Raw genomic sequence first — 24917 nt, 5'->3', positions numbered from 1 at the left:
GGTCTATTTTCTGTTGGGCCTTCTGTGGGTTTTACAAAACAACACCCCTCCCCTACACACACACCCTCAGGAAAATGGTAGGAAATCCATGCATGATAGAAGGCTGAAGCTCCTTCTCCATATACAATGTTTATATATTTGTTTGTTTATTAAATTTATACTGTGCCTTTCTCCTCTCATCAGGGCCACAATCATGTTACTGATCCTATCGATGAGCAGAAATTGCAGAGAACCTGCAATTCATGCCTAGTTGCATTACATGTGACGCTGGGTAGCATACTGTCACAGACCCTTGAATCGTCAAAGAGGTCTGGACTGGGAGCAAGAACAAAACATTCTACTGGGGTGTGTGTGTGTGTGTGTGCATCCTTACCTTCCAGGGTAACTGGAGCCAGTTCTTCTTAACTAACTCTAAGCTTAAAGACAGAGGAACCAAGTCTAGCCTTTCTGGTGTCAGACTGTGGCATTCCAGTCGGCCAGCGTCTGCACTCTTCCCTTCTGCAAGATGACAAAGTCTCTTGATTTCAAAAGGTTTATTGGAAAGACAGCATACAGGCCCTGGGTCCATATTCTAGAACTTAGATAGTCCTAGCTGACCACAGGCTCTGCTAGGAATGAGGTACCTGATGAAAGCAGTTACACTTCAACCCCATGGTTCCCATCCTCCCCCCCCCCCAGAGTTCCCAGTGCTGAGCGTTCGTCTGTGAGAAAGCGGGCATCTCAAGGCCGGAACTGCAGAAAGAAGATAAGATGTGCATTCTCTCCCACGGAAGGAGCCGTCCGGCTATGCCTTCAACCTGGAGGGAAGGAAAGGCTAACAACTAACAAAGTAACATGGCATAACTATTGTTCAGTACTCAAAACATGGTAGATCCTGCACAGCATATCTAAACATTGGGAAGGAATTAGACCAGACAGCTATACAGTTTAACATAGCAAACTCTAGGCATGATTCAGTCACTGTATAAGAACGACACCACATTGGTCAGGTGGAGAACACGACAGAATATAACAGATCCTGACATCTGGGTGTCAATCAAAAAGTCAGCCCTGCAAGGTAGAATAATTATTTGGTAGCTGTAGCCAAGCAGGCCAAAGTACTGAACTGAAGCCCCAAAGCCAAATTACATGACAGAAGTATAATCAATAAAGTTTATTAAGAAGTGTGCAACAGATTACAAATATAGAAATTCTGAAAGACAGGAAAGAAAATTATAGAACAAAACAACTGCCATACAGATATGGATCTCTTAACACAGATGCTACCTTGTCAGGCTAGAGTCACAAAGATCCAAATAGAACTCCAGAGTCCAAACTCCAGAGACAAAAGTCATGGAGCAGAACCACAAGTGACAAAAGGCACAGATTGGACACTAGTCTGCTTCCCTCAAGTTTTGATGGGAAATGTAGGCATCCTGGTCTCGCAGCTTCACTCTCTGACTGCTGTCCAATGGACTTTTCAACTGTCACTTGTCCAACATTCCGCCTACATTTCCCATCAAAACTTGAGGGAAGCAGACAAGTGTCCAATCTGTGCCTTTTGTCACTTGTGGTTCTGCTCATGGACTACCTAACCTGGAAGTGAAGTCGAGAGTGCAAAACAGCATATAAGAGGCAAATATACCAACAGCAGCAAACAACAGCAAACACTGTAGGAAGAACATTGAGCAGGATAGTGTGAAGAACCTTGCTTTATGCAAGTCTGCTCACAGCAAGGCTTTTATGCAAGGTCTGATCTTGCTTGACCAATCAATGGGTGTTGCTAGGACATGTGACCACATTCTTCTGCAGCTGGAGCATGTTCACAAGCACAGCAACTTACCCTCAGCCAGCATGTGTGTGCTAATGAGATGGAATGTGAGTGCAGAATTTCCTCCTGGCCTCTAAAATCAAGAAGAGTCCAGTAGCACCTTTAAGACTAACCAATTTTATTGTAGCATAAGCTTTCGAGAATCACAGTTCTCTTCGTCAGATGCATGGAGGGCAGAAAGAAACTGGTCACATATAGAGGAGGAGAGGGGAGGAGAGGAGGACCCAATGGCATCAACTACACTGTCTCTGGCTCTTACAGCTGCTCATCCTCCAATCTGATATATGCCCTCATGTGCCAACAATGTCCTTCTGCTCTGTACATTGGACAAACCAGCCAACCTCTACGCAAAAGAATAAATGGACACAAATCTGACATTAGAAATGGCAACGTCCAGAAACCAGTGGGAGAACACTTCAATCTACCAGAACATTCCATCAAAGACTTAAAGGTCGCTGTAGTTCAACAGAAACATTTCAAAAACAAAATCCAATGGGAAGCTGCTGAATTGGAATTCATATGTAAATTTGACTCTGTCAAGCTGGGGCTGAATAGGGACTATGAATGGTCATCTCATTATCACAGTTAATTGATTTCCTTTACATAGGCAGGGTCGGGGAGAGTCCAGTGGCACCTGGCGTGGGCTTTCGGGGACCACAGTTTTCTTTGTCAGATGCATCTGGCGGGGAGAGCTGTGGTTCTCGAAGGCTTGTGCTACAGTGGAATTGGTTGGTCTTGGAGGTGCTGCTGGACTCTTTTTGATTTTGCTACTACAGACTAACACGGCAAACTCCTTTGAACCTTTACAGAAGCAAACTGATCCCCACATCAAAAGGAGCTGTTTGCATCTCCATATCAAAGGATTTGTTTACATCCCTCCTCTCCTCCTCCCCTCCTCTCTCCTCCTCTATTGCCATTTCTAATGTCAGATTTGTGTCCATTTATTCTTTTGCGTAGAGGTTGGCTGGTTTGTCCAATGTACAGAGCAGAAGGACATTGTTGACACATGAGGGCATATATCAGATTGGAGGATGAGCAGCTGTAAGAGCCAGAGACAGTGTAGTTGATGCCATTGGGTCCTCCTCTCCTCCTCCCCTCCCCTCCCCTCCTCTATATGTGACCAGTTTCTTTCTGCCCTCTATGCATCTGACGAAGAGAACTGTGATTCTCGAAAGCTTATGCTACAATAAAATTGGTTAGTCTTAAAGGTGCTACTGGACTCTTTTTGATTTCGCTACTACAGACTAACACGTCTAACTCCTCTGGATCTCCTGGCCTCTGGCCTTGAAGCGAGGATTGCCAGTGGTCCCAGGGCCAAAGAAGAGGGTGCAGTAGCTGGAGAGGTGGAGGGACAGTATGGTACCTACCTCCCATTCTCCTCTCTTGCACCAGAAAATGACTACATATTCCAGCACAATGAAGGAGCCACAGGGCGCTCTGAAGCTGAGCTCAGTAGAAATTGCCTCCAAATGGGCGATTTCTACTGAGCTTGGATTCTGTGAGCCAAGAAGCTCCTCTCTCATTGGTGTGACCAGAATCACAGGATCACATTCACAAGCTTCTTTCCCCCATTCCTTTTCCTCCCACAATCCTTGTTTATGATACTCTTCAGCGAGAAACAGCGCAGAGCTTGTAAGGACGGGGAGGTGTTCTCAGCCCTACGATAGGCTCCCGACTGAGTTCTTTCACTCCTTCTGGCAGCTGGAAGGTAAATGCCATCATCAGGCTGGTGAAGAAAATGAAGAGCTCGATCCTTGCTAGTTGCTCTCCCACGCATGCGCGGACACCTGCAAAAGAAAGAAGGACAGAGAGCGAGTGAATAACATGTCTTTGAATTATTGTTCATTATGTGTCACTCTGGCCAGAAGATAGTTTGAATTCTGATGAGGGAGCTTGGATTGGTTGGCCCAAATCCCTTCCGACTACCCTAAGTGTCCGTCAGAAAAAACCCTTACCACACCCACTGCTCCCATCCTGTGGTATCTGTAGAACCCCTGAGGAAGCTGGCTATGAGAGCGGGACCACAAGTGACGCCTGACACAGGTTGGACACTAGTCAGCTTCCCTCAAGTTTTGATGGGAAATGTAGGCATCCTGGTCTTGCAGCTTGACTCTGACTGCTGTCCAATGGACTTTTCAACTGTCACTTGTCCAACATTCCGCCAAGCTGCCTACATTTCCCATCAAAACTTGAGGGAAGCTGGCAAGTGTCCAACCTGTGTCAGGCGTCACTTGTGGTCCCGCTCTGAGTTACCAGTAACTGACTCCTAGCATGTGCAGTTTAAAGATAAAGGCATAAACAAGTTCCACGCACACCTCCTTTTGTGCTGGCCCTGTTGTTTGTGCCAGTGCTCAGTGAAAAGCATTGATCTTACAAAAAGGGAACTTGTTTGTAGGATCCAGGCCCCAGGCTATATCACTGGATTAAAAGGTTTTTGAGTCTCAACAGCAGCATGAGTATTTAAATATAATACACACAAGAAGTCATTGTTGTACACTATAAAGCTTTAGAAATGCAGGTACAGCTACAATAAGGGGATAGCATAGGAATATTTTCATTCCATTTTCCTTGACTGTGAAGACCAATAACTCAATGAGATCTATACCAGATTCAGTTTGGTGAGAGCCAGTTTGGTGTAGTGGTTAAGAGTGTGGGACTCTAATCTAGAGAGCCAGGTTTGATTCCCCACTCCTCCACTTGAAGCCAGCTGGCTGACTTTGGGCTAGTCACAGTTCTCCGGAGCTCTCTCAGCCCCACCCGCCTCACTGCGTGTTTTGTTGTGGGGATAATAATAGCATACTTTGTAAACCGCTCTGAGTAGGCATTAAGTTGTCCTGAAGGGCAGTATATAAATTGAATGTTGTTGTTGTTATTCCCCAATAATAGTAAAGGTGGCTGAAGGAAGAAGAAGCCACAAAAGAAGAAATTGATAAGAAGGATGCAGTAGGACTTACCCCTTTTCTGTAAATCTGCTGGAAGAAGATTCTCTTGCCGTGTTTGCTTTTGGGAATGAAACAAGTATTTTCATTCCTTGATATTGTGAATCTATGGGAATTGCTGGTGTCTTTGGAGACCAGCCTCACAGCTATACTCACTTAGGGAAGGCAGCAGTGTAGGTTAAACTCGACGTGCAGGTTTTTAAAGAGTTGGGTCCTGGGTTCCCCAGACCTAACTTGAGTTCTTTGCAACCACGAATCAGCTATGGGGAATGGCTGCTAATGAAGGACAACCCAAACAGACTGTAAAAGCCACCACAGGGAAGGAAGGGCCCCTGCCTCCCCCCTCAAGCTGTTTTCCTAAATGATGAAATATATAAATACCAAAATATATAAAAGTAAAGCACTTAACACTTAATAAATTAATTTCTAATCTTCAATCGGAAGTAGAACAAATATTCCTTAGGTTTTTCTTCGTTAGATAACCCTGTTGAAAAAGCAATCAACCATGAGCAACGTTAGAATTCTCCACCTACCTGCACCAAAAGGCAGAAATGCTTCTCCTTCCACAAAATTTCCATCCTTGTCCAAAAAATGATTTGGGTTGAACTCTTCAGGGGTCTCCCATTGCTTGGGATCAAGAAGAACAGAACAAAGATCGGGAATAACAAAGGTCCCCTGAAAGGGAAAAAAAAATGATTGATGCGGCAGGCATTCGGAACAGTGTATTGCATCACTACCCCAGTGCTGATCTCTGCTCTTTCTCATATATGCATTGTAGGGGAGGAAGCATGATATGGCCTGATCTGGTCAGACCTCAGCAGGGTCAGTAATTGGATGGGAGACTGGTAAGGGATTTTTAGGAGCTCTCTTCTAGAATCTCTGCATGAGCACATTCAAGCAAAAGACACGTACACAAGAGACAAATTTTTCTCGGTGGGCAGATTCTTTCTCCTTAACTGTAGAGATGGAACTACAGGTCAGCTCAATCTTACAGTGAGGTGAGAAAATTGTAATGTTCTAATTGTAAACATTGTCTCTTGTTTGTACTTCACAATTAAGTTTTGACCTTGGAAGAACAGTTTCCCAGAGAGGCCTAGAACCCATAACAAAAGTATGGCTTCAGCACTGTGGTGTTTACATTACAGTGAGATCTGACTGTCCTGTCAATCAGGCATGTTGAGTGCCATGCATCCTGGAAAATGTAATTCTGAAGAAATGTTTGTATTAACCTTTTTTTGATTTTTTATTCTGTAAACAAATAGCAATTATTCTGTAAACAACTAGCACTAAGAGTATATAAAATCCCCTGATGTAACTGGTCTTTATACATATAATCCAGAGAGAGAGAGGAACTATGCATCTGGGTTATTTATAAACAATAATGAACCCATTTTTCTTTATAGATCACTGATTTGGCATCTTAATTCTGTGTGAGGTTATTGGCTGAAAGGGGGGGTTGAATTGGCATGCAGAGTACTCTAAAATAAATCCTCTTTCAGTGACCACCGAGGAAGGCTCTGCAGAGGAAGGCTATGGCAACTTGCCTTGAAAGATGCCTTGCTGGGGCTCCATAAGTCAGTTGTGACTTGATGGCACTTTACACACACACAAACACTTTTCATCCTTAAGACTCTTTTTCAGAAAAGGCTGAGCATGTATGCCTGTAAATACGAACATGAGGAGTGGAATGGAATGATGTACCTCTATCTCATCAGATCCCTGAAGCTGAGCATGGTGTTTACTTGGGTGGGAGACCAACAAGGAAGACTCTGCAGAGGAAGGCAATAGCAAAGCACCTCTGTTCCTCACTTGCCTTCAAAGCCCCTTACAGGTATTGGTGTAAATTGTCTGAAAATTCTGAGGGCACACATACAAATATGTATGAATCAACAAACAGATAAAATTGATCCGTATGTGCATATTTGTGCAGAAAAATTATGAGAGAGTCAGTTTAATGCACTCTTGGAAGCTAAGTTGATCTCCGATATGGTAAACTGAAAACACATCATTCCTTGGTTCATTTCACATCTTTCTTCTGGAATCTGGCATATAAACTGTTTTCATTTCTTAAAACAGAAGGTCTCCGTATGAGTACTATTTCGAGGGTTGCTCCAATTTATTATTAAAACAGAAATGGAATGAGATAGGTGTTTGAGAACAATATGTTAAACAGATGGATGTTCTTGGATGCTGGAAGTCATATGACTACTGAAAGCAGCACTGTGCAACACAGACAAGGAGCACCGATGGGGCAAGCTACTTGGGGTGGGGGTTGCATAATAAATCCAATGTCAAAGGGTATCATTTTAGGGGAAGGTCAAATGTCAAAGGTCCAGAGTCAAACGGTATCATTTTAGGGGAAGGTGGGCAAATCTCTTGTCCTTCAAGAAGTTCGATATAGGAAGCTCCTATAAAGATATATCTTTAAAATGCTACATCTAATAGATACTGCTTTTAGGTTCCATGAGTACAGCTATGACAGTTTTCGATACCTTGGGAATGGGCAGACCAAGTATGTTTACATCCTTCACACATTCTCTGGGAACCCCAAAAAATAAGACATATTGTAGTCTCTGGATCTCATGAATTACAGCGTTGGTGTAGGGCAGTCTCTTTAGATCTTGATAGCTGAATGATTGACACGAGCCCAAGACATTTTCCAGCTCCTTATGGACATTCTCTGAGGAAAATGAAAGAAACTTACACTAGGCACTACTTGCAACTCAGGAAACTAAACAATCTTTGTGAACCATTTATTTGATATGAAATTCCAGTTTCTTTCATTAAAGATACCCCCCAAAACTGCCTCCATGTTTCTCCGCCCCCTTCCCTGGGATATGTTTTTTTTTTTGCTTATTCTAGACTTTCCCAGTTGGAGTAGCTTTGAACATTTCCTTTTGGATTATGGGATGTTCAGAAGGGCAGGAGCCATTGCTTGAGACTTGAATGTCTTTGACTAGACAGCAGTCAGACAACAAACTATCAGTACAATCCTAAAAATATTTTTTTCTGGGCTTATGTTTCATTGAACAGATCTGTGTAAGATTCTTAGTAAACCTGCGTAGAATTGTTCTCCATGATTTTTTTGGGGTCCTCTTTCTTTACCACTTTACCCCCATTTCCTCTTCCTGAGTGAATGGTTGAACTATTTCTTCTTCTTCTTCTTCTTCTTCTTCTTGCTCTTGTTCTTGTTCTACATTTATAGCCTGCTTTTCTCAATTCAATCAGAGAGCAAAGACTGCCAATAAACAATGTAGTAAGACCAGGATTAATATGGAGATTCAAATATTTGATGATAGTCTTGTATGCCTGTGTTACTGTGACAGCCAGAATACATTGACAATTCCAAGATATCTATTTTCATCACATTCCAAGTTTGGGCATTCCTTCTAAACTTGCTTAGAAGCTTCAATACTTTGTCAAATGACTTCTTGATCATTGTTGTGACATACCCTCAAGCCAAATGTAAAACCTAAGTCAGAAGTCAGTTTTCCCATAGGAGCCTGGTAACTGATAGGTAGCCAGTGTATCAGATGAGAAAGTGGTCCTCTTCCCATGGCCATGGTCTCAGGTAGCGTACGCTGGTCTTCCTGGCCATATACAGTAAGCCACTCCACAGAAAGAGAGCCGTATTATCCCTTCTTCATTTTGTCTTTCCTGGTACCTGGTCATTCTCTTCAGTACTTTCAGTTCAGTTCAGTTCATTTCATTCGGAAGCTCACATGAATGCCATGATTCTTCTTCCTGAAGACAGGATATACACACCCAAGAGCAGAACTGAGGACCAAATATATGTGATATGTGAGACCCATGAAAAGGAGCTTCCAAATTTTTTCTGAAACTTAAGATGATCCTAAGCTGGTACATAAAGGCCTTAAGTAATGATTTGTGTGAGTGGATGTGTAACTGTTTTCCTTGCTGTTTCTGTGATCACAGCTCACCCCTTAGTTGCTAATATATTCTTGACAGAGGAAAAAATTGGCAACATTTTTCTATAGCATTTTCTACTAGTTTTTTGTCAAGAAAAGGGCATGGGACAAAGGGTTAAATGTTAAAGGATCCTAGTCCTACACTCTAACCAGTGTTTTTTGCTGTCTGGCCTTTGCTCACATTGCACAAGACTTTCTTACCTTGGATATCCTGATGATTCACCATGAGGAGAAGAGCCCATTGCAGAGTTGAGGCAGACGTGTCAGATCCGGCAATGAAGAGGTCAAAAATGCTCTGAGCCAGATTCTCTTCACTGTATGTAGAATTGGGGTCATTCTTGCTCTGATATTCACAAGTATGAAAAGTGAAATAGTCTCAAATGAACTCAAAACATTTGGAGTATTGTCGAAGGCTTTCACGGCCGGAGAACAATGGTTGTTGTGGGTTTTCCGGGCTGTATTGCCGTGGTCTTGGCATTGTAGTTCCTGACGTTTCGCCAGCAGCTGTGGCTGGCATCTTCAGAGGTGTAGCACCAAAAGACGGAGATCTCTCAGTGTCACAGTGTGGAAAAGGTGTTGGCAGGTCATTTGTATCTACTCAGGAGGGGTGGGGTTGAGCTGAGTCCTCCTGTAAGAGTTTCCCAGGGTGTGGAATGCTAGTGGCGGGAGGCTTCACTGTATCCTGAGGAGGTTCTTTTGCATATGGATTGGTGCTTGATGTGCTAATCTTCTCCGCAGGGCTATTGTCGGGTGTGGAGTGTTTTGTTAGCCTGGCGTTTTGAGACAGTTCTGAAAAACGCCAGGCTAACAAAACACCCTACACCCGACAATAGCCCTGCAGAGAAGATTAGCACATCAAGCACCAATCCATATGCAAAAGAACCTCCTCAGGATACAGTGAAGCCTCCCGCCATTAGCATTCCACACCCTGGGAAACTCTTACAGGAGGACTCAGCTCAACCCCACCCCTCCTGAGTAGATACAAATGACCTGCCAAGACCTTTTCCACACTGTGACACTGAGAGATCTCCGTCTTTTGGTGCTACACCTCTGAAGATGCCAGCCACAGCTGCTGGTGAAACATCAGGAACTACAATGCCAAGACCACGGCAATACAGCCCGGAAAACCCACAACAACCATTTGGAGTATTATTTTGGTATTATTGCCACCTCGTCTGAAGTTACAGAAATTTAAACTGCTAAAGAACTCAGGATTTTGGCTGCAGTAGACTAAGCCACCTACATCAGCACTACGAAATAATGGCTGTTTCCACACATCTTACCTGCAAAAGACTCTTCTTGCACGAAATCATGCGATTTCATGTGAGAAGACACTGTTTTCCGGGTCTTTCGTGCGATGCTCCACAGGCAGGTAAGATGTGTGGAAATGGCCAATATTTCTGTTATATATGAAAAAATTGCATTTGTAGTTAAATGTAACATTCTAGTAGAATGACCAATGGAAAGCCAAAGTCTGTTTTTGGGTTCTGTGTCTTCATAAAGTGATTTGGAACACTAAGTCCAAAAAGAATGTTTATCAAAAGAAAATGTGGAAGTAATCCTAGCTTACCTTTCTCTGTAACTTTATATATACTATCATTACCCTTTGAGAACAAAGGAGATCATGCTCATAGACTGACTAACACTGTTCTGAATACAACTATAAGATTAAATGGTGGCAGCTATCCTCAGTAAAGTTGCCAAATCTGAGCAGAGAAATTCCAGGAAATTTGGGGATGGGAACCTGGGGAGGGGAGGGACTTCAGCAAGGTATAATGCCACCCTCCAAAGCAGCCATTTTCTCCAAGGGAATTGATTTCTGCAGTTTGAAGTCCAGTCATCATTCTGGGAGAGCTCCAGGCCCCAACTGGAAGTTGGAAACCCTAGTCTTCAGCCACGTGTCCAGGTAGAATCTAATTAGCTCATCCATGCCCTATGCATTTAAATTTCCCCCAGTGCTGAGAATCATTTATTTATTTCATTATTTTTTTTTACTTTTCCCCCACACAAGTGCCTGAAGTGGCTTACAATTTAAAACATAAAAAATAGATTAGAAACCATTATCAAAGCAATCCAATGAAAACGCAGAGAAAAACAGCAGCAATAGAGTACAACATAGATTCCATCAGGCAGTTTTTAACAAGTAGTATAAGTAATCTCTGTGATGACTGTTCAGAAAAGGAAGATCCGGACACCAACATAATGACAATGCAAGCAACCACCTCATGATCTGTGGCCCAATGTACCTCAGCCTCCAATTCTAAACATTAAGGCAGCTGGGTTGCCTAATCTCCTGCCCTCTGCCTCGTTCCCCCTACCATGCAATAGAACTTCAGGGAAATCCTAGAGTGTCCCTTGACATGGTGATATCAATTCTGGTTATGAAGCCTGAAATGATGATGTGGCATCAAGGAATGATATTTCGTTAAATCCACCCCCCTCATCTCCCAGGATTGAAGCATAGATCTAACTCCCAAGCTACGAACATGTTGACAGAACTTCCTGGTAGAGCACTTCCTCAGTAGAACAGGCTTCCTTGGGAGGTCTTGAGGAGGGGCTTGTCTTTCCTTGGAGGTATTTAAGAAGAGTCTAGATGGCCACCTGACAGCAATGAGGATTCTATAACTTAATATGAATGTATGCAGCTTGCGAGAGGGAGAGCGTGAAGGGAGTTGGTGTTTGGGTCTTTTGGCTCCTTCTTACATGTCCAGGGTAATGCTGATTGCCACTTTGTGATCAGGAAGGAATTTTCCTCCAGGCCAGATTGGCCAGCGATCCTAGAGGCTTTTTGCCTTCCTCTGGGCATAGAGCAGGAGTCTCTGGGAGAGGTGAGGGGGGAGATAGCTGTAAATCTCCTATATTGTGCAGGGGGGGGAATAGATTACCCTTGGGGGTCTCTTCCAGGTCTATGTTTCTATGATTCTATGCTCTTTTTGGGGAACTACAAATTTATCCAGAATGGAAAGATTCTTCAAGTTCTGATTAGCTACATTAGCTACCCACAACACTTCAAATTTCTCTTTGTCAAATTTCAATTCATTTCTTCTTCTCCAGCCCATTTACGGGTTTAAAGGTAACATGCCCATTCTTATTTTCCTTGTTTTGCTTGGTCTTATGGCCTCCCCGTCCTTCCTAAACCTTCAAGGCCTCCTCTTTGGCATTTAATTCAGGCCACGTCTTTAATGGAGAATTCTTCTGTACAGAGAGGAGGGACTAATCATTCTCTTCCTGAATAGAGCTCCCCCCAAAAACTCAAGGTTTAGTCTTAGCCCTTGCATATTCTGGAGGGGGAATTGTAGCCAATCCTGAGTAATGGGACCAAGCTTATAAAACTACCCTTCTCCAAAGCTCAGTTAGCATTTCCTGGAGTTATTCAGCAAGATAGTTACTGTGGATATGAAAGTGTACCCTTACGTAGAGAATTGTGGGTTTGTTGATTGGATTCAGTTGTGGACCAAGATGATACAAGTGAACTAAAAATTAGTCAAAAGTACTTCTGTGTAATAAGTGCAATAAATGTTCAAGACATTTTAAATCAACCTTCAGGTGTGAATGAGGAAGATGAAATATTGCCTAAGTATATTCAAAGTATGATTTCCACATATTGTTACGTAAAACTCAATGGCTATGAATTATAGTTAGCTGATTTGAATTCTCCACACACTCGTATTTCTGTTCTATGCAAGAAACTCTTTATCAGGATGTTTCCCCATCAGCAACATGCAGTCTTATCCCTACGGAAAAGAGTTACATGTCAGGTCCACTCCCATTCTGCAGTCACTCCACAAGTTACCTATCAGTTACCAGCAGGGCTCATTTTGAGGGGGAATGCGCACGAACACAGTTCCGGTAGTTCCCCAAAGAGGTCACATGACAGGTGGCCCCACCCACCAGACTCTCAGCTATTTTGGGCCCATTTCAGCCTGGATTGGGCCTCTGATGGGTGGTGCATCACTCTCCCTCTCAGCAGCGGCCTGATCCTGACCATTTTGGGCCCCCTTTCAGCCATTTTCAGCCCCTTTTTGCCACTTTGGGCCCAATTTCGGCCCTGAATGGCCAGGATTGGGTCCAAAACAGCCAGAATAGGTGATGTCAGGAGGTGTGGCATATGCTAATGAGTTATGCTAATTAGTTACGTTAATGAGTTCCTCCAGCTCTTTTTCTACAAAATGACCCCTGGTTACCAGGCTCGATTCAAAGTATTGGCTATCATGTACAAAACTCTTCCAGGACATGGTCCAGCATATCTACAAGACCACCCCTCTCCTCATCTTCTAACACAGCATCTTTGCTCATTCACATATGCCCTTCTGTAGATGCCACCTTGCACATGGGCAAAATCAACAGCAGTCTGTACATATGCATTCTCTGTGGTGGCTCCACCTTCTAGAAGAGCCTACCTGAAGAGGCTGGGGAAGCTCCCGCTCTCCTGGCTTTGCACAAATAATATAAAGCAAAGATGGCTTTTTTACTTAGATAGGATTGCTGCACTGTAAGAAAGTGCTCTCAGAGGGATGTGTCAGTAGAGGGATAGGGACCATAGACTTTTACTACTATGTGTTACTGTGTGCTCTATGTTGCTTTGGGTATGATCCTACTGGGTAGTTCTATGTAGTTTACTGTATAGTCTTAGAATTGTTTATACTCTGTTTCAGCATTTCATCAACTCTGTATTGGATTTCTGCTGGTTTTAAATCTTTGCAAATTTGCATTTGTAGACCTTGCTACATTGTTTATCGAAATGTCCCTGTAAGTGACAGTACTGACTAACACTGTGTAATCCGTCTTAAGTCTCAGTGAGAAAGGTGGACTATAAATAATGTGAATAAAGACCACAAGCTGCAACCTTTGGTTTTTCTTGAAGTTATCTAATTTTGCATACAAAATGCACACTTACTTTCTCCATCTGAAGAAGGTAGAAATCAATGAAATCCTGTGGCTCATGCATGGCGTGATACTCCTTATGCTCTTCTATCTCCTTCTTTGCAAAGGAAAGCACAACCTCTAAGCATGATAATGCTTTCTTGTGAGGACCCGGGAGATGTTTCACAAGCCATGGAAAAATTTCATAAAACTTAGAAGAAGAAGAGGAAGAAATCTCACTATCACGAGGAAGCTGAATTACATATTGGCTTATATTGATCTATTAAGGTCAGCATTATCTACTCTGACTGGCAAGGGCTATCACATAGAAGTCTTTAAAGCCACATATTACCTGATCCTTTTTCTTGGGGGCCTCAAGGATTAAATTTGGGACCTTCTGCATGTAAAGCTGATGTTCTGCCACTGAACAGCTCTTTTTGGTCCTCACTTAGGCATAATGGCTTACTATTTCACCAAAAGGCTAGCACATTAATTGTGCCCTTGTTGAGTGAAAGGTGGGTCATGTGGGCATGCTAAATAATATGTGAAAGACACATGAACAAATTCTTGACATGTAGTTATTTTATGAAAAAAGGATTCAGAGAAAAGCTCCTGTTTTCAACAACGGTGAAGTAGGGAAGTGGGTCAAAGGCTGCTTAATTCTTTTCGGTGCTCGGTCTGCTTTCTTCCCCAAATGGAAAGGATAGCGTGCATCAGGGTTTTTTTTCCTGCCAGAACGCTCAGGAATGACATTCCAGCCCCTCTCTGTGCATGGTGGCCCTGCCTCTTGATCTCAAGATGCAGAACAGTTCCCCTGGAGCAAAGGTAAGCCTGCTCCTAAGAGGGAGAGGAAGCATATGTGGCAGGAGGGTGGAGGAACAGCCTGGAACAGGCTACCACCAAATGGGGGAGTACTCCCCTGCTCAGCAGCAGCCCAATCCAGGCCCCAAACAGCCAGGATTGGGTCCAAAATGGCCAGAATTGGGCCACTACTGGATGGGGGGGTGCTCTGTCATGCAGCATCAGTCTGTTCCAGGCCGTTTGGGGCCTGATTCTGCCTGTTTTGGGCCCAAACTGAGCCATAATGAGCCTGAAATGGCCAGGATCAGGCCTGAAATGGCTTGGTATGGTCAAGTGATCTCCTGTGTGGCAACAGCTCATTCCAGGCCAATTTAGGCATGATTCAGGCTGTTTTGTGCCCATTTTGACCAAAATTGGACCCTAAGTGGCCAAGATCAGGCCCGAAACAGCCAGGATCGAGCAGATGTTGGGCAGGGGAGTGTTCTCTCATGTGACAACAGCCTGTTCCAGGCTGGCTCAAGCCTGATCCTGGCAGTTTAGGGCCCATTTAGGAACAATTTGGCCCCTAAACAGCCAGGATTGGGCCTGAAACAGCCAGGATTGGGCTGCTGTCAGGCGGAGGAGTGCTCTCCCATGAAGCAGCAGCCCATTCCAGGCCAATTCGGGCCTGGTCTAGGCCATTTGGGGTCTGTTTCAGCTCAATTTGGGCCCTAAATGGCCATGATCAGGCCCCAAACAGCCAGGATTGGGGCGCTGCAGGGCAAAGGAATGCTCTCTCATGTGGCAGTTGCTATTCCAGGCCCAAGTGGGGTCCAACAAGGCATGGATCGGCTGCTGCTGGGTGGGGGAGTGCTCCTCTGTGCCACAGTGGCCTGTTCCAGGCGGATTCAACCCAAATTGGGCCCCCTGTGGAGCACGGGAGTGCTTCTGGGGTGGCCACGGCCTGCATGATGATGTCACTTTCTGGAAGTGATGTCATCATGCAGTCCTAGGAGTCCTAAATGGCCAGGATTGGGCCCGAAACAGCTGGGATCAGGCTGCTGCTGGGCGAGGGAGTGCTTCCTCACACCACAGTGGCCCATTCTGAGCCAAATCAGGCACAATCCAGTCAAATTTGGCCAGATCCGGGCTGAATCAGGTCCCCTGTGGAGCATGGGAGTGCTCCCAGGGTGGCCATGGCCTGCATGATGATGTCACTTCCCTGACATATAGTGACAGGAGCGCCACCTTCTCCTGTGAGTTGCCCCAGGTAAGAATTCCCCCACCTCTTTCCCCAGAAAAAAAGCCCTTGGCCGCCAAGTCGCAATCGACTTATGGCCACCCCTGGAACCCCAGCTGTCAAGGCATGTGAGAATCAGGGGTGGTTTGCTATTGCCTTCCTCCACAGTCTTCCTTGGTGGTCCCCCAGCCAAGCACCAATCCTGCTTACCTTCCAAGATCTGATGAGATTGGGCTATACTGTGCCGCCTTCCCTCCCAGAAAGAATATGGAAACCCACATATCTTTTTCTCCTCAGGTGGGAAAGCAAATTGGAAGGTCATTTTCAGCAGGAAATGGGAGGAATGTAAAGGATCAAGGCACGCTTCCTATCCAACAGCACTTCATTGCAGTCTTCAAAAATTCTTTTCTAAGGCCATCAGAGACCAGTTGAACTCAGCCAGAAAGAAAAGGACTACTCACACTATGAGGGATGCTTGTTGTAAATGCTAAAATAACTTCAACGCTTTCCATCAAACTGAGGAATTCTTCATCTTCAATGGAAAAGCGGTGTCCAAAAGCCACAGCACAAATGACATTGGTGACTGAATTTCTGATGGGCAATGCAGGGTTGAAGGGCTGCCCTGAAAATAAAATTATTTGATTCAACATTGTCTATTTTTGTTTTTGTTACTTTCTTTTGTACTCTTGTTTTCTGTGTTTGTCGTTTGGATGGTGGTTGTTTTCTTCTTTTTTGGTTAGAAAAAATAATAAAATAATTTTTAAAAAAATAAAATTATTTGCATTCATTTACACTTGAATGTTGCATTTGAGTCAAATCTAAGCAAGGAATTAAATAGTCAGAGAGTGATGGTTTTAATCCTGTGAGCGACTGGAATGCTCATATTATGCAACACTTCACTCTTCTGCACTCCAAGCTCATATACCAAATATGTTTCAAAAGTTTTAAACAAACCTAGAATTATGTCCAACTTCTCTTATTTAATTGCATGTACAATGTCTCCGTTTGATTTCAAAAGAGGGAGTTTTACATAAAGGAGGGGACTGGAAAGAAGGAAGCTGAAACGGAAAAACAAAAGAATTAAATACCTGCACACATTGCTTCCACTGCCCTGCAGGAGGAGCCCTAAGTATATTGTGTCAGGGCTTGCCGCTGCTGCCACTGGGTGTGGCACTGGGCGGTCTGCTCCTGACATCATAGGGGGGGCAGGGATGCTGCAGGACCCTGCTCTGTGGAAGGAGGGGCAGTATCCCTCACCCAGACTCCCTCTCAGTCCACTCGCTGGCCTGCTCAACCTGGCCTGCTTGCCCCCGGTGTCCTTCTTCATCCCCTCCTTCCAGAACTCTCCTCCAAACCTCCACTCTTGCATTGCACCACTCTCACTCCACATCATCGCTCCTTACTCACATCCACCACCCCAGGGCTCTTCCCAGCCAGCTTTTATAGGGCTTCCTTCTACTGTCCCACCCCTCTTCCAGCCTGGTCTTGGGCTGCACCAAGCAGTTGCAGCTGGGGTAGCTGATCTGGCCCCACTGACCAGCACCAGCTGTGCCTTGTTCCCTGGTTGCCCAGCCTCCCTGCCTTGGCTGATTGCTGAAGGCCTGTCCAGCTGCAGTTCCCTGGCTAGCAGCCTGGCCTCCCTGGCTGAGCTGATGGTTGAAGGTGGGACCAGCTGCGGCTCCTTGGCTGGTTGCCCAGGGCTTCATGCAGAGTGCCTCCACTAGCCCCACCTGGAGTGGCTTGGCTTTTGGCAACTCCTGGGCCAGGCTACTATTTTCTAGCTGGGCCGTGGCTTTGGGTTGTTGGGGCTGCTGCTGCTTCTCCTCCTCAGGTAAGGCCTTTGGGTGGGTGACTGCTGGGCCCCCAATCCCTCTGCCCTTGCCCCCTTCCGCCTTGCTTAGTCCCCTTTCCTTCCCTAGGGGAGTGGGACTCGCTGGCCTCTCTCTGTCTCCCCCTGCCTCCTGAGGCCCTGGGCCTTTGCCCCTTTTCCCTGGCACTGACAGGTTCTGGCCCCATTTGCCCATGGGAGGGGTTGGCCTGCTGTTCCCCGGCTGCCCCCTCTGCCTGCCAGTCAGACCGGTTGACCTGCTGTCAGCTGGCCGACCAGTTGACCTGCTGTCTGCTGGCTGACCAGTTGGCTTGCTGGCTGCTGGCTGCCCCCTCTGTATGCCTGTCAGACCGGTTGACCTGCTGTTCCCTCCTACCAAGTCTGGGGGCTGGGACCCAGACCCCGGACATATTACTACTGTCACTGCATCTACAGCCTGCATATCCTGGCCCCTGGTGATTATCAGGACATCTTCACAGACCTCATAGCCAAGTTCTCAGATAGCATACAAAATGTACTGACTTCTCCACATCCAGCCTCAACCAACTGCTGGCTACATAGTCAGTTGCCCTGCTGGGTTAGTCTGGGATGACAGTCAGGGGACCTGGGCTTTGACACCTGCTTGTAGATGGCTAGGTCTACCCCCTCCTCCACACAGTATCCCATGGACACATTCCCACGGCCCAGATGGGGGAGGTGATGGAGAACTCTTGGGCCAGGGATCCCAGTGACAAGCTTTCAGAGATGGTGGTGGTGGTCTAGAATGTCTCAGGGATACTCCTGAACATGAGTGAGTTCAGGGACATGTATGATGGCAAGGCTGCTGAACTGTATGGCTTATCAGATCCTGGACACCGGCTATGTTTTGCAGCTGAAAGCAGACAGCCAGAGGAAGGGAATGGCTAACCACAGCCATCATGGGCATCCCTGAATCAGAGCCCATGTAAAGAGGCAGCCCTAAGGTGGGAAGGAAATGGGGCAGGGAAGGGCATGGAGCTAGTCTTGTTCAGTCACAAACAACAAGACAGAGTGGACAGAGTGGAACACCCCAGACCTTTTTGTACTGCAAATTGTGAAGTCCAATGATAGTTTCCAGCTGGGTAGCCTTGTTGGTCTGTAGTAGAAGAGCAAGATTTGGGTCTAGTAGCACTTTAAAGACCAACGAGATTTCCTAGGTATGAGTTTTTCAGAGTCAGAGCTGCGTGCCCTATCCACTGATTAAAGGGGCATCCTGCCTGAGGTTTATGTAGAACTGAGGGAAATGAGGGGTGCTGGGGGGGGGGGGTTGGCCACCATTGGCAAGGAAGTGATTGGCTGTGGCTGTGGCTGTAGTGGCATCTTTTGCTCTGCTAGGATTTTGGGGGGGGGGGGCATGGCTGGAGGGTGCAGTCTGCTTTCCCCATTGGATGGTTGCCTACGTGCTTTCTTTTTTGATAATGTAAATTTCCACTGCTTCCAGAGGGCATTCTCAACCTGGAGTTGTTTAGGGAGATGACTAGCTTCTGCTACTCTCTACTTACCCCATTTTATGCTAGCACAAGGACTGATAACAGCAGCCAACCAACGGATGGCGACAACAGCGCTGTGCCAGTGCCTTTGACCTGCGTGATGGTGCTGGGGGGCTGCACTAGTGCAACTCTGTCTTATGCCGGTATATCTCTGAGATACACTGACACGACTGCTAGTTGACTTCCTGCGTGCTTTTGTCTCCCCGCCCAACCAGGATTGCTCTGTGTCATATCAAATAAACTTCAAAAATCTTGTCTTTATCTAGTTGACTTCACACAAGAGCTGTTAGCCACAGGATTAATTAAGAGTCATACCCAAGCCAAGTTCTATTCCAAAACATTATTCCCTCTGGTATCTTTGATGCAGTGGAAGATAGGAAAGTGACAAACCTGTGGCAGTTTTTTGTAATGTGAAGCTTTTAAAAGACTCGCCGTAGGAAACATCAGCTGATGTCTGGTAACTAAAAGATTTTACAAGACTTGCCCTAGGAAATGTCAGCTTCCTCCTGTATTGATCTTGCTAGGTTACAATATAATAATAACAAGAACAACAACATTCGATTTATATACCACCCTTCAGGACAACATAACGTCTACTCAGAGTGGTTTACAAAGTATGTCATTATTATCCTCACAACAAAACACCCTGTGAGGTGGGTGGGGCTGAGAGAGGTCCAGAGAGCTGTGACTAGCCCAAAGTCACCCAGCTGGCTTCAAGTAGAGGAGTGGGGAATCAAACCCGGCTCTCCAGATTAGAGTCCTGCCGCTCTTAACCATTATACCCAACAGGCTCTCAGTTTGTGACCTTTAAACCTGAAGTGATCAGTGCATGGCTCAACAAGCTCAAATGAATATGAATATTTTATTTTATTGTTTATTGCTTTTCCGGCCGAAGCCATAAGCCATACAAACACCAACAAAATATGAACTGTACACTTGAACAGACCCAACTCACACAGACATAACTTGTCATTATCACTTTAAACTATCTAAGCTCATGAAGATTTTGTTTCTTTATCACCGTGGCTAAAAAGGAAGCCACTATAGCAGAGGTTTGATTGTCATGAAAGTTATCAGACAGTAGCACTGAGATTGCCCAAGGAAGGAAGGGAAGCTTTTCTTTTAACATAATAGGAATAATAAATCTCTCTCTTTCCTTACTCCACTTAGGGCAAAAAACTATTATATGATCCAAGGTCTCTAACTTTCCTTGTCCACAGTCACAAACTCGTTCAGAATAAGGGAGTCCAGAGAAACGACCAGAAAGCACTTTAGAGGGGAAGGAGTTAAGTCTAGCCAATGTGAAGGCTCTGCGTTGAGCTGGAATCTTTAAAGAATAGCAATAAGATGGAATAGCCTCTGGGGGTGAAAGTCCCAGGGATAAGCCCGAACATGTACGCCTGGCTCTCTGGAGAGTACTGCTGTAATCGAGATCCTTTAGTTTTAATTTTATAAGGGCGAGGGCGATCTGGCTGCGACATCTGTCACCCCATTGATCGCCAGGGTTGATTCGGCTGATCTGGCTGGCTAGGCGGGTGTCCCCTTCCTCCCTCACCGCTCCATGTGCGTCCCTCCCGAAGCTGCGCGCTCGGTGGAAGAGGACGACCATCCCAGATAGAAGGAGTGTACCGTTCTTCGGTCAAGGGTATACGATAGCTGCGCTCCCCTGCTAGAACCTCCAAACAAGCTCAAATGTAATTTGGGGGTGTCAAGTATGCCTGTACATGTGCAGACTCCATTGTAACCCCCCCCCCCCCCATGGTATAGTCTTGAGGAGGCTGGAAGACTCCCACTCTCCTGGCTTGCCGCCAACTACACAATACTGAATTATTCAAAAAATCTGATCATTATCTACTGAAGACAAGGGTGAATAGGGCTCAAGACCCTGCAAAAAGAGGAGGGGCTCTGTTAAGGTGATCTGTCCACGGAGGCTCATGGATCCTTCTGGATTCCCAAATGCTCTCGAGGAATTCCCAACCTTGTTAGCAGTGGTGGGCTGCACTAAACACTGTTGGAACTGTGTTTTATGAAAATTGGTGTTGCTACTGTTTCATTATGTTTTATTGTAATTTTAAAGTCTATCGAAACTGTAACTAGAGATGGGCACGAACAGTAATACGAACTTTAAAAAGCCACAAACAGACCAATCAGCTGTTTGCGAACAAGCTATTCGTGAGGCCCCATTCTAAACGAACAGGTGGCCATTGCAAGCCTTGTTCGTTGCTGTTCATTGCTGTTCATCAAGCCAAACAGTCTGGCACCTGCAATCAATTCCCTTGGCAACCAGAGGCAGGGACTGCCTGGACTCTATATGAACTCCTGCTGTTGCCCTGGAAACCCCAATCTAAGCCCAATTTAGCTTGATAGGCAGGTCTTCCTTTCAAGTGTGGAGCTCCAAATTTGTTACAAGGAAGCAAAGAGTAGTGCGGGAGGGGGGCTCCCAGCTCTGTTTTGGAGACAGTGAGGGAGAGACAGTTGTTGTTGGCATTTTGAGAGAGATAGGAAGAGTGCATTGGAGCTTGAAATTTCTTTGTGTGTGGTGGGATAGGGATCTACCTCTTCAAGTTCCAGGGCTGCTGCCAGGCTCTGGGCCAAGCTATTATTTATTACTGGTACCTTTCCTGCTGCCTGCTTAGGTAAGGTTTATGGGAGTGGTGCAGTAGGGATCTACCCCAGGGCAGCCGGCTGTGCCTGGCTTGCATAGGAGCGTGTGCTGGTGGCGGCAGCGTGGGGCAGCTGAGAGGGCAGCCTCACATTCAGTTGCCCTGCAACCTTGGTCTTTGTTGGAGGTCTCCCATCCAATTACTAACCAAGGCTGACCATGCTTAGCTTCTGAGATCTGACCAGATCAGGCTCTCCTGGGCTATCCAGGTATGTTTTGTTAAATAACTTGGGTTTCAGTTCTGTATCAGATTTCTGCTTTTTTCATATTTCTGCAACCAATACACTATTGAATGTACCAACTATTGATCGCATTGTCTTATTCTGTCTAAATCCACCTGGAGTCCCATTGAGAAAGGTGAACTATAAACAACATAAAACAACCAAATAAATAAATATAAATAAATAAAATAAAAATACTCTTTGTCAGACTTGGGAAAACCTGCAATTTGGAAGCAGGCCATGTTAGGATTTCTGCAAACTGGGATGTGTGTCTGCTTAGTTTCCTAGTATTGCATACCCTTTGTATGTGCAAAAGTCTCAACAAGCTGATGGGCTTCCTCTTGTATTTGGTGCTCCATGCCTTTCTTCCCCAGTCCCAGCTTCCGCAGGGTAACTAGTCCAAACTTCCTCTGCTGCTTCCAAGTATGGCCGTTTGAAAGTATAATACCTAAAGCCATCAAAGATCAATGAGAAATTAGCTCACAAAAAAAACCTACCAGTTTTTTTTTAATTAATTTATTTTTATTTATTTATATTTCAATTTATATACCGCCCATCCCAGGGGCTCTGGGCGGTGAACCGTTTAAAATCGATAAAAACAAGAAAACAACAATACTAAAATCAATATACAAAACAATAATGAAATAAATTAACCAAGTGCAATGGTGGGGAGAACCCTCCCCCACTCCAAAGGTGGGAGGCCGACATGGCACCGCCCCTTCAACCACCGAACGCCTGGTGGAACAGCTCTGTCTTACAGGCCCAGCGGAATGATAATATGTCCCGCTGGGCCCAGATCTCCAGTGACAGAGCGTTCCACCAGGCTGGGGCCAGGACTGAAAAGGCCCTGGCCCTGGTTGAAGCGAGGCGGGCTTCCTTAGGTCTGGGGACCACCAGTAAACATTTATCCGCTGATCGAAGCGGTCTCCAGGGAAAGTACAGGGAGAGGCGGTCCCAAAGATATGCCGGGCTTATTGTCAGGCTATGAAATGTAAACCTAAATGACATCCATGCCTTTACGAAGCTACTCATAATTTAAGAAATGTGGTGATGCCACAGTTACTCAACCAATTTGTGTACTGCATATGTTTTTTTTTTTTAAATTGGTCTAAAATTTTCCTTCTGGATGCTGACCTCAAGAGAAAAGTGTTACTGAGACAACAATGTGATGAGTTTACTATACTGAGCAGAAAGTCTCTTCTATGAATTCCAGGAAATTCAGTGTGGATTCTGGAGAGGGCAGAGCTTTGGAAGTGAAGAGACCTCTGCAGAATATAATGGCATAAAGTCCACCCTCGAAGTAATCATTTTCTTCAGGTTGGCTCATCTCTATAAACTGAAAATCATTTGTAATTCCAGAAGATCAGCTTCATTCAAATTAGTAGTGATCTCCCCCAAAGTCCTTTCTCGGATCAAGCCTCTTTTGTTATCCAGCAGGTTTATGTATAATGGATTAAAAGGGTGATAAAAATTCAGGGCACTTTCTATCTCCAAATTTCACCAGCCAGAAATACAGAGTTCTTTTGCTTGGTCTTTCTGAATTTTCTGCAAATAAGATCTGTTATTCTAATAGTATGTGTCTGATGTACGTTTGTAGTACATTTGCTCGTTTCGGTATTTCTTCATCTCGGCCAGCTTTCTTGAATCTGTAAATACTATCACTTATCTTCGTCAATTTCAACGTCAATTTCTCCAATGCTGCACTTCCAAAGCAGGCCCTCCCATCAGCTGAAAAGCAACTGGCTTTTGAAAGCAATATTTTTGTTACCATTTGCAAATGGCAAGAAAAGTGCTGCTTTGAGCTTTGGTATGCTCTGTAAAGATTCCCGAATCATTAAGGAGCATACCAAAGCATTTAAATACCCGAATCCCGAAGCAGCTTGCTGCGTACTACTTGTGAGTTCAACCACCTCTTTCCCCAGATATATATCAAGGAATATTTTAGACGTCAAAATTGGGAAAAATTGGCTACATTTTTCAAAAACATCCTTAGAAATTGATAGATAAGAAAGAAATGACCAGAACTGTGTACATTTTCTTTCTTCATTAGTTTTTAATTTGCGAAATGAATGTGTTGTTTGCTCAGTATATTAGTTCTGCTTATGTACTTTCCTAAAAAAAATTTTTTTAAAGTTTTTTAAAAAAAAAATTTACCCTTTTCTTTTGTTAAAGCTTTGATAAAAGGGGGTCTGTGGTCGGTTGGCAAAGTTTTCAGACTGATTTATGAGCCCTTCTTTCACTGCTTGGTATCCAGTAAGAAAAACCATAGGCATCGATCCCATCCATAGAGTGTAAATGCTGCCATATTGCTTTGCCAACTTCGGTTTTCATGAAAAGAGAAAAAAGAGGTTAAATTCAAACAAACCAGCTGAATTAATATCAACGTATGCACTTGCTCCTTTCTTACCTCTTCAGTTCTTGGCCATGTGCACTCTCCTTCTTTCCTTCTTCCCTTTCCATCTCAGATTCTGTCCTTTTCCTGTTTCATCTCCCTTTCCTTTTCTTGCGCTAATATTCTCTTTCTAACATCTCATCATATAGTGCCTGCCTTGCCCCTTGGAAAAGCTCAGTCAGTCACTGCTACAGGATGTCTTTCTTTCCTTCTTTCCCTCTCTTTTGCAAAATAAACAGGGGAGGCAGAGACCTGCTGTAGCACAGTGGTTAAGTGGTTCGGCTGCAAATCATTACTCTGCTGTTCCAAATCCGACGACTGCCATGAGCTCCATAGGTGGCCTTGGATAAGCCCCTCCTCTCAGCCCAGCTCCCCAGCTGTATTGTGGGGATAATAATAACACTAACTTGTTAACTGCTCTGAGTGAGGCACTAATCTGTCTAAAAGAGTGATATATAAGTGTAGCTATTGCGATTGTGATTGCTACTGTGATTGCTATTGTATAAGGAAGCTCCAATTTCTACCAATGCCTTGTCAAGACTTGGGAGACCCTCCATCTTAAGGTGCTCATACTCCATACTAGTAAATACCACCACAAAAAAATCCTGATCATGATTAAGTGCTCCCAGCTGTTAGCTGAAGGCCCTGTTAACTGAATGTGTTTAATGCACTATAAAGGAGAGAATATTAATCTAGAATATTTACTCCAACAGAGGGGAAAAAACCATGATCCCTGTATGACTCT

The 24917-nt window shown here is 44.8% G+C and overlaps 1 protein-coding gene across 1 annotated transcript; it reads right to left on the bottom strand.

Moving 5' to 3' along the window:
• Nucleotides 1-3088: 3088 nt before the first annotated feature.
• LOC129332195 (cytochrome P450 2J4-like) lies at nucleotides 3089-22220 on the bottom strand. Its single transcript, XM_054983128.1, has 7 exons — nucleotides 22079-22220; nucleotides 16023-16183; nucleotides 13576-13752; nucleotides 8880-9021; nucleotides 7242-7429; nucleotides 5283-5424; nucleotides 3089-3597 (listed from the first exon to the last, which is right to left on the bottom strand). The coding sequence occupies exons 1-7, from the start codon at nucleotides 22137-22139 to the stop codon at nucleotides 3419-3421; spliced, it is 1050 nt and encodes a 349-aa protein (XP_054839103.1). The 5' UTR covers nucleotides 22140-22220; the 3' UTR covers nucleotides 3089-3418.
• Nucleotides 22221-24917: the final 2697 nt, after the last annotated feature.

This window comes from Eublepharis macularius, chromosome 6 (assembly GCF_028583425.1).
Source record: "Eublepharis macularius isolate TG4126 chromosome 6, MPM_Emac_v1.0, whole genome shotgun sequence".
Lineage (NCBI taxonomy): Eukaryota > Metazoa > Chordata > Lepidosauria > Squamata > Eublepharidae > Eublepharis > Eublepharis macularius.
Note: the sequence above shows the minus strand (reverse complement) of the source record. Positions and strands in the feature narration are given on the sequence as shown.

Excerpts from the sequence above, each read along its gene's own strand:
- LOC129332195 (XM_054983128.1), bottom strand. The coding sequence starts at position 22,139 with ATGGAGCACCAAATACAAGAGGAAGCCCATCAGCTTGTTGAGACTTTT. Across the intron at positions 7,430-8,879 it reads GAATCATCAGGATATCCAAG|AGAATGTCCATAAGGAGCTG; the intron begins GTAAGAAAGTCT and ends CATTTTCCTCAG. Across the intron at positions 5,425-7,241 it reads TTGGTCTGCCCATTCCCAAG|GGGACCTTTGTTATTCCCGA; the intron begins GTATCGAAAACT and ends TTTCCCTTTCAG.